Source organism: Dendropsophus ebraccatus, chromosome 1, assembly GCF_027789765.1.
Source record: "Dendropsophus ebraccatus isolate aDenEbr1 chromosome 1, aDenEbr1.pat, whole genome shotgun sequence".
NCBI lineage: Eukaryota > Metazoa > Chordata > Amphibia > Anura > Hylidae > Dendropsophus > Dendropsophus ebraccatus.
In genome coordinates, this window is record NC_091454.1 from 117,649,340 (window position 1) to 117,659,233 (window position 9,894).

Genomic DNA, 9,894 nt, shown 5'->3' on the forward strand with positions numbered 1-9,894 from the left:
TTGTTTCCAAGGGCATAGTTAAAAAAGGATGTAATGTGAATTTCTGGTCTTGTTTGCTATTTTTGCAGCTTGTGACTGTGACTCAAGAGGTATACAGACCCATCAGTGTGACCGATCCACTGGACACTGCATTTGTAATGTAGGAATAGAAGGAGTGCGTTGTGATAAATGTGCACGTGGTTACTCGGGTATTTTTCCAAATTGTATTCCCTGTCATAAGTGCTTTGCCCTCTGGGATGTCATCATCAAAGAGCTCTCCAATAGGACAAACAAACTTTTAGATCGTGCCAATGCTATGAAAGTTACTGGAGTTATTGGGCCATACCAGAAAACCATCAACAGAGTTCAGGAAAAATTGGAGGAAATTCAAACCATTATCTCCCAAAACCCTGCTACACAGCCACTCAACAACATAGGCAATCTTTTTGAAGAGGCAGAGTAAGTAGTTGATGAAAAAAAAAAAAAATATTTTAGTATCTGTCTGTTATCAGAAAAAAATCTGTTACGTACCTTTTAACACATTGTGTGACATTATAGCTTTGCTTCTGTTATCTTACAAGGAAACTAAAGTCAGAGGTTTCAGAAAAAGTGAAAGAAGTAGAACAGAAGCTTGCAGAAATCAGCCTCAATGGTTCAGAAAAAGTGGCCAACCTGCAGGCAGAAGCTGATGCTGTCAGTAAAGCACTGAAAGAGCTTGGAGAGCAACTGGAGTATATGAAGATTTCTAATGTTCGCGGTATGTATCTAGACTGACGGGGTCAACTAGTGACTGCATTCGGTCAATTTTACAAAAATTTATATTAATTCAGCAGGACTCAATGGTGTGGTCTGCTACACTGTTGAGTCATAAAGAGTTCAAGGGGTTTTCTGGGCAAAACAAAACAGGTGATACTCTATCCTCAGGACACCAATACTGATTGTCAGGGTGCCAACACCCAGCACCCCTGACTATCAGCTGTTCAGCACCCGCATTACACTGTGAATGGAGCCAAAACTAGCTAGCTGTTTACAATTTATTAGCTGGGCTTAGTTATCTCAGTTGCTGTTAACTGCAGCTAAAGGGGTTGTTCGTGACGTAGAAGACAGCCTAAAGGCCCTATTCCACGGAACGATTATCGTCCGTATCGCTACAGACGATAATCGTCCCGTGGAATAGAGTGCAATGATCAGCCAACATAGTTCATGTCGGCTGATCGTTGCAGTCGCTTGTTTTTCAACATGTTGAAAAACAAGCGACTGATATAGCAGCGATCTGCTGCCGTCGCTCCGTTGAATAGGAGCGTCTGCAGCAGACGCTGCTATATCCTATGGACTGCCCGGACGATCAGTGATCACCCGGGCAGCCCCCCAGCAGCTCCCCGCCGCCCCTCCCGCTCACTGCTGCTGCATTGAATAGCAGCGGCAGCAAGCGGGGAACGAGGAGCAAACGAGCGCTGACAGTGCTCGTTTGCTCCTCTATGACAACCCGTAGAATAGGGCCATAAGTCTTCTATATAGCTACACAGCTACTGGACGTTGCTCCCATACACAGGATGCCTTGTAAGCAGCCTAAGCTGTTCTATTACACCACTGTCCTGTTGGCTGAGCCAGTGCCCCCCCCCCACACACACACACACAGTTCTTGATGCCCCCTCCCCTAGCTACACCCCTGATTCAACCCTACAATATCTGTTTTTCTACACGGTTTGAGTACCAATAATTAAGTAGTACCATGATAGTACTAAAAGTCTTAAACCTTTAATACAACAGAACATTTATAAATATAAAATAACATGACCCGGTCTAGACATCTAAGGAAGTGTATACATCCACCTACTGCATGTTCTCTTCACAAGTTGTCAGAATAGCATAGTGTGATTAAAACCTAAAACTTTACATAAAATAAGTATCTGTCCGACAGCTATATTGACTGACTCCCCTTTAAATAAGCATTTTAACTAAGAAGAGCATGCATGGTATATTAAATAAAGTAAAGAGGCTACTGTACAACTTTGCCTTTACTTATCTTCAGAGGAAACACAGGATCAGAGTGCACGTCTGACCAACCCTAGCTTGCCCAAAACACGAGGTTGTAAGAGTTATCTATTGACTGCAGTCCAATTCTCATGTATATATTGTGCTTTGTTTGCAGGAGCTATGGACAGCATCAATAAATATTTCCAAATGTCTCTAGCAGCAGAAGAGAAGGTTAATGCCTCAGCAGTCAATCTAGATAGTATTCTTGAGCACTCAGCCGCCACACGCAAGGAAGTGGAAGATCTCATAGATGAAAAAGAAACAGTTTTTAAGCAAATACAAGATGAGCAATCGCGGATTTTAGATGAACTTGCTGGTGAGATCCAGAATTTGGACCTTTCTTCTGTCTCTGAAAAGGTATGTTAAATGACCTTATAACTAGAAATGAGTGAGAGCATTTCCCTGGTAAATTTACGAAATCCTTAAATCGCTTCATAATTCATTTATACTTAAATAATATAATATTAATGCATTAGAACAAGCTACAGCAATTCCTAGCACAGTCCGTCAGCAGTCTGTTTATAGTAGTCTATAGTTTGCAGAACTCCAATGTTGGCCACAGCAGTTATTACCCATTGGTGCTCCGCCGATTAATAGACAGTCCATATGAACCTTATCACGGGCAAGAAATAAAGTGTCACTAACGAACTGCACGTATTAATTTTTTGTAAGGTTTTCAAATCTAGAGCAGCATGGTTCCCACAGACAATAGTCATTTTGTACATGCACTTCTTAAAGGACAACTCCCATGAAAAACTTTTTCCCAGTAATTGAAGCACATTACAAAGTTATATAACTGTGTAATGTGCTTCAATCACCTATCTGCCTCCCTTCCTGTCTTTTCCCCCCTCCACCCCCCACCAGGAAGTGTAGGAAACTCACACATACCTAATTACTGTCGTCACCAGGCTCTTCTCTCAGATCCTTCTTGTGACGATGAGACATCAGCAGGAGGGCTGGTCTGACATGGACTCAGATGGCTTGCAGTTGCTCAGCCAATGGGAGCTGAGCAAGCTGAGTCACCTGACAAGGCAGGGGAGGGGGGAGGCTGGTGTAACAGGATCTAGACCAGCCCTACTGCTGATGACTCATCGTCACAAGAAGGAGCTGAGAAGAAACTGGTGACGACAGTAATTAGGTATGTGTGAGTTTCCTACACTTCCTGGTGGAGGGGGGAAAAAATAGGGGAGGCAGATAGGTGATTGAAGCACATTACACAGTTATATAACTTTGTAATGTACTTCAATTACTGGGAAAAAGTTTTTCATGGGAGAAAAGGCCTTGAGAACACACATGCATGTGAAATGTCTGTAAAGCTATGGAAACCATGCATCCTCCCTAATGGTTTCTCAGCCCTCCACATATTAAATAAAGCAGATAAATGCAGTTGGTGGGTGTCGCTAAATTATTTCTTGCCAGTCTTTAAGATTTTTTTTTATCTGCTTTTCATACCATAGTGAGTCTATCCCATAAATCTTTTTTTTTTTTTTTTTTTCTAGACCTGCGGAACCCCAATTGGTGCATCATGTGAGGAGTCACAATGTGGAGGGCTAGGCTGCACAACAGAAGATGGAGAAAGAAAATGTGGAGGAGAAGACTGTGATGGGTTGGTGACTGTGGCTCATAATGCATGGAAAACAGCTATGAATTTCGATAGAGAGATTCTGAGTGCTATGGCAGAAGTGGAGGAACTCTCCAAATTGGTAAATGATATACCTAATACTATTAGCATTTAACTTTGCCCTAATAATAGAAGTGTTGTAAAGAACGATGTACCAATGTGTCTGTGCCAGAATTTAACCTAGAGACTGGGGCAGAATACTTCTCTCCACATTTAACAGTAATTATTTGCCATTAAATGATGGCCATGTACCCAATTTCAACAGTGTGAACATAGGCTTTCTGTGTTTTCAATCCACTCCTGGGTTTGGTGGCAAAATACTGAGCAAAAATACTGTGTGGGAAGTTAGCTTCAAAATCCATTTCAGAGACATTTTCCTGCCAGGTCCAAAAGATGTGTGGTATAAGGTGTGTCAAAAATTTACCAAAATTTAAGAATTCTGTTGTACTTTTTAGGATAAAGCTGTCTCATAGTTTTCAGCAGATTTCTGTTTTTTAGGTGTGTGTCTCTTTCACTCTCTTTCTACAGCGTGAGTTCCCCCTCCCATGTCTCTTCTCCATAGACTAAGAGCCCTATTACACGGGACGATTATCGTGGGAAAAATCGTTATATCCTTCAAATTTAAACAATAATCGTTCTGTGTAATTGCAGGCAACGATCGAAAAATCGTTCCTATGTCGTTGATCGTTGATTTAGATCTAAACCTAAAATTATCGTTAATCGTTTGATGTAATTCCACGGCTCATCAAGTTCTGCATTTTTTCACTAATCGTTCAGTGTAATAGCACATTGCCCATTGTTTTCCTGAGATCAGAAGGAATAAACTATCGCAATAACAATCGTATCTAACAACCACTGTTCTGTGTACTATGGTGAACGATTTCAGGTTAACGATAAACACTCTCGTTTGAGATAGTAGTTAATCGTTAAAAATCGCTCCGTGTTATAGGACCCTTAGACTTAGCTCCAAGTCATAGCCAGTAAACAAAAGTCATTTTAGCAGGGGGAGGGGAAGATGCTTAATAACAGGAGAAGGAAGCATTTTTGCCTAATAAGTTAAAACTAGAGATGAGCGAACCTGGAGCATGCTCGAGTCGATCCGAACCCGAACTTTCGGCATTTGATTAGCGGTGGCTGCTGAAGTTGGATAAAGCACTAAGGCTATGTGGAAATCATGGATATAGTCATTGGCTGTATCCATGTTTTCCAGACAACCTTAGAGCTTTATCCAAGTTCAGCAGCCCCCGCTAATCAAATGCCGAATGGACTCGAACCCGAACGCGGTTCACTCATCTCTAGTTACAACCAAATATAAGAAACATTGGAATATATTATTGTAAAGTATGCCAAGTTAAACAACAGTGCCTATTTAAGGAAACCAATAGTTGGTGAAAACTCTAACAGCTTGCACCTCAAGCAAGTCTGGCAAATTTAAATGTGGTGTAGCACCACAACAATTTGACAGTGGATCAACAGCGCTATCTGTCATATGAGACACATTTATGGCACTTAAAATATGTCAAACAATATAGTTGTAATGTATCAAATGTCTACACACTTGAAACTTTACATTTTCAAAGTTGTGTGTATATATATATTTCCTTTTAAGGTTGCTGAGTCAAGACTGAAGGCAGATGAAGCAAAACAGAATGCCCAAAGTGTTCTCAACAAAGCAAATGCAACAAAGGAGAGAGTTGACAAAAGCAACGAAGATCTAAGAAATCTCATTAAACAAATAAAAGACTTCTTAACACGTATGTATATTTTCTTCTTTCGTGTAGAATGGCAAATGGCCCCTGTAAAGATGCTTGCAGATGCTTCCTAGCGTCAAGTCCTTAAATAAACTAATCTTTGCTGATTCACTCCATTTTTCATGATACAGACATAGTTAAATGATAAAGACATCACTAGATGAAGATTACTGTTAGAAACCAAACTAGAATAAGACAATTTTTAGAAAGTGAAACATATCTTGGAGGTGGTTGGAGGCAGACAGAATTTTATTTTGTAGCTCTGCATCATCAGAAACACAGAACTAAGCTGAACATCCACTGTGTTAATAAAAGGACATATACTTTTTCATGTTTTTATTTATAAATTGTTAAGTTGCCTATGAGTAAAGATGATCCAACAGCAGAAAATCATAGGTTCTATAGAACTCGAACCTTGTCGAACCTTCCGCATTTGATTCCCGATGCCTTCCTGGTCCGTGGGGGCCCGGGTACCGCCTGGAATTCCGGGATACAGCCTATTTTTACCTAGGCTGAATCCCGGAATTCCAGGCGGAATTCCTCCTTCCCCACAGCCCGGGAAGGCATCAGGAATCAAATGCGGAAGGTTCGACAAGGTTCGAGTTCTATAGAACCTAAGATTTTCCACTGTTCGATCATCTCTACCTATGAGACTAGAAAGCAGTGTAGAGGGGTTGGGGTTTACAGACTATGAGATGCTATATGGCAGGACAGCATTTCCATACAGACTGCACAAGAGGCCAAGTTAGTACTGCCTCAAAGTATGACATAAATAATATTTTCTTTGTTTCATATTATTTTTCACTATTAGAGGATGGTGCTGACCTAAACAGTATAGAAGCTGTTGCCAACGAGGTTCTGAAAATGGAAATGCCAACCACTCCTGAGCAGTTACAGGCCTTAACTGAGGACATACGTGAACGTGTGGAAAGTCTTTCTGGAGTGGAAACAATCCTTCAACAAAGTGCTGGAGATATAGCCAGAGCAGAGTCTCTTTTAGAAGAAGCCAAACAGTCCAGGTAATAATTGTGACCACACTTCTAAGCATAATGGGGGTCTCTTAATATATGGGGTAGCTAAGGCATTAGGGATTTCTTTTGTTAGGCAAAACATGTCCTGCTTTCTACATTTAATCCAAGTTAAAAAAAAAAGTATAGGCAATGCAAGCAATTGCAATCTTCAACTGGTGTTCAACATTATGACTTTCTAGACCCAGTCTAATAGTCAACAGGGAGTGGGTAGAAGACTGGTATCCCTCAAGCATACCAACAAAATGGCTGACCCCACCAATTTAACGTGTAGAATCAATTGATTATATGTTCATAAAAACAAGCTATTTTTATGAAGAGGAAACCATAGTTTCAGCCTCTTTCCCGTTGTAAATATAAACTTACGTTAACTTTTGCATTGTCTTTGTTGTTAAAGCAAATATGCAACAGATATAAAGGCTACAGCTGACATGGTGAAAGAAGCCCTGGAGGAAGCAGGCAAAGCCCAAACTGCAGCTGAAGAAGCCATTAAACAGGCCGCTGACGACATAAAAGGAACAAACAACCTACTCACTTCCGTAAGTCAAAAATAATGCAATACATTGTCATTTGTTATTCTTGGCTTAAAAGGCTTGACACCATGAAGGGAGGATAACTTCTTGGAAATACAATGTACTTTATTAGCACATGGCTGTTTTTTTTCATTTAGGTTTTAATTTGATTAGTGTGAGGTGTCTAACTCTTTTAGTAGATCGTCTTAAATGTGGTGGTTTTCTGTTTCCAGATTGAGTCAGAAGCTGTAGTATCGGAAGAAACATTAAATAACGCAACTCAACGTATTGCCAATCTTGAAAAAAATCTTGGAGAGCTACTCAAAAAGTCAGCTGCCAATTCTGCAACAGTGAATTCAATTGAGAAATCTTCAAAGGATGCAAGAGCCAATGCTGACGGTATAAAGAAGGTTAGTTTATGGATCATGACAAAAAAATGGTTACATTCTATCTAATTGAATGTGCGTAGGGTGGACCCCTAGAACTGTCAAGATCTGTCTTCCAACCATTGATCTGTTACGCAAATACCATGGAAATATTACAATCAGAAACAAGAAAAGTTCAGATGAGGACATGCACTACATGGTGGTCCATGAGTCTTTCTATTGTTATATCATGCTAAGATTTATGCACCATTTCACCTTTTATTGATGGGTCTTGGAATTGGAGCTTAGCAGAGCTCCTAGGGGAGTTGATACTCTTGTGCTTCTTAATCATTACAGTGTGGGACTGTTATATTATTATATAGACAGACATAATGAGATGCTGCTAAATACAGACTGACAGACAAAGGCTAAGATGCTGCTGTATAAGTGCAGACATCATGATGGATTGAAAGATAAAATTCTTAGCCTGCTGTCTATGGAGTTATTTCATTTTTGTTACACAATATGTTGAGGCCTCTGCTTTGCACACACCATATGATGCATTGTTAATGCCCTCTAATGGTGGTTTCCAATATTGCAGGTTCTGGATGATGAACTTAGTAATAAATATAAGAAAGTTGAAGACTTGATAGCGAAAAAAGCTGAGGATTCATCAGAAGCTAGAAGGAAAGCAGAGCAACTTCAGAATGAAGCTAAAGCTTTGTTATCAAAAGCTAACAAGAAACTTAACTTACTAAAAGGTAAAAAAAATTTTTTATAACAAATACCTTTATTTTACAGTTGCATTTTCATAGTTCTTATATACCTAACTGGTGTTACATCATGGTATTGGATTATGTATCTGAATCTGTTTTGATCATCTCTAATTATGTACATCAATGTTACTATGTCTACAGGACTACATACCCAATGATTATTTCTAATCTATCATCACTTTGTCCAGAAAAACTATAGCAACCAATCACAGCTCAGCTATAAAAAAAAAACACTGATAAGTCTGGCCTAATGTGTTTTGTATTTGTTTGTAAAAGCCTAAATGATTTTAGATATGTATACTAACAATTTAGATAGATTTCATTGCACATAAAAAAAAACTAATTACCTTCTTTTTCATCAGATTTAGAAAAGTCTTATGAAGATAACCAAAGAATATTGGAAGAAAAAGCCAGAACACTCGTGGCTTTGGAAGAACAAGCCAGGGCACTCTTACAAGCCATCAGCCAGAAAGCAGCTGTATACAGTACATGTCTGTAAACCAAATCATGACAATAAAAGCAAGAACCAGTGGTTCTCTAATTTATTGGATGTTTAGCGGAACCCCTAAAAAAAATACCTTTTATTGTCTATTTTACAAAATAAAATAATGATTTGAGTAATAAGATTGAAACCAATGCAGTGTTTTTAACATTTCTATGTAGACATAGAAAGCAGCCTATTATTTTGGATTATAGCCAATAATCTAGTTACACAAGCTATAGGATTTCTTCATGTACACTAATTCTTTTAAACACCTTGTTGTCCACATATAAACTTAATACATAATTATTCTGCACAATAAAAATCACATTTACTAAGAGTTCCATGCAATGTGTATCGCAAGCCCCCCCATGGCTTGTTCAGGAGGGACTCTTGTGTGTAAATTGTTTTTCTCCATCACATGTATGTAAAAAAAAAATATCTACTGAGCCAAATACTGTGTATGCATGCTGTCAAGAGTTATTGTATCACATATTTTCATAAGGAGCCCTGTAGCCCATCTCTACAGATAGCAAACTACTGTACACCTTGATACACTCCTTTATCAAACATTTAAATAAAGCACAAACAATTGCAACTATGACAATGGCTCTTCACTTTAAATACAAACCCTATGAATTGTCAGGAAAGATCACCAATGTTATTTTGTACGATGTGACCAAAAAGCCCATGGTCACTGTGGAGAAGAGGCAGAGGCATTTATTAAAATGTAGCACTGCCATAAAGAATGCATCTAAGTAAAAAGTCGCTAGAAACTGCGCAATCATATTCACCTGGTACTGACCAGACGCAGGCCTGCACCTGTTTGTTCGACTTTTTAAAAAGTTGCAAATGATAAATCGGGTGCTAATCCCGGATTATGCAAACTTTTTGGTGAATACTCAAAACAGGCAGAAAAAACTGCATCTAAAAAATATTCACCTGTCAAATACTGGTTCATAAATAGATCTTAGACCAAAAATGGGTGAAAATCTAGCTATTCACCTATAAATAGGCACAAAACCCTTGATAAAGTTAAAGCTGGAGCTGAGGTTTCACCTTTCAGCATGACGACGAGTATAACCATACAGCCAGAGCTTCATTGGCATTTGACTTCAAAGCAGAATTACGTGTTAGAATGGCCTGGGCCCATTGAGAATCTCTGGCAAGACTTGAAAATTGGATTGAGTGTGTCTGTGAACCGCAATCAGACTGAGCTTGAGCTATTTTTCAAAGAATGGAAATAAATTTTAACTTCTAGTAGTGCAAAGCTTATAACGTTATCTATATACATTAGATATATCTCAGGTGGGCCTACCAGTATTCTAAAGGCCCCTTTAACAC

General features: G+C 39.1%; 1 protein-coding gene across 1 annotated transcript in view; it reads left to right on the forward strand.

Moving 5' to 3' along the window:
• LAMB1 (laminin subunit beta 1) overlaps positions 1-8,693 on the forward strand; it is a 33,636-nt gene extending 24,943 nt beyond the window's left edge. Inside the window, exons 25-34 of the mRNA XM_069977282.1 lie at positions 69-438; positions 561-736; positions 2,132-2,373; positions 3,516-3,719; positions 5,247-5,391; positions 6,200-6,407; positions 6,814-6,955; positions 7,162-7,338; positions 7,895-8,054; positions 8,432-8,693. Of these exons, the coding sequence (XP_069833383.1) occupies positions 69-438; positions 561-736; positions 2,132-2,373; positions 3,516-3,719; positions 5,247-5,391; positions 6,200-6,407; positions 6,814-6,955; positions 7,162-7,338; positions 7,895-8,054; positions 8,432-8,568 (1,961 nt within the window). The 3' untranslated portion in view covers positions 8,569-8,693. The remainder of the gene's footprint in view (positions 1-68; positions 439-560; positions 737-2,131; positions 2,374-3,515; positions 3,720-5,246; positions 5,392-6,199; positions 6,408-6,813; positions 6,956-7,161; positions 7,339-7,894; positions 8,055-8,431) is intronic.
• The last annotated feature ends 1,201 nt before the right edge of the window (positions 8,694-9,894 follow it).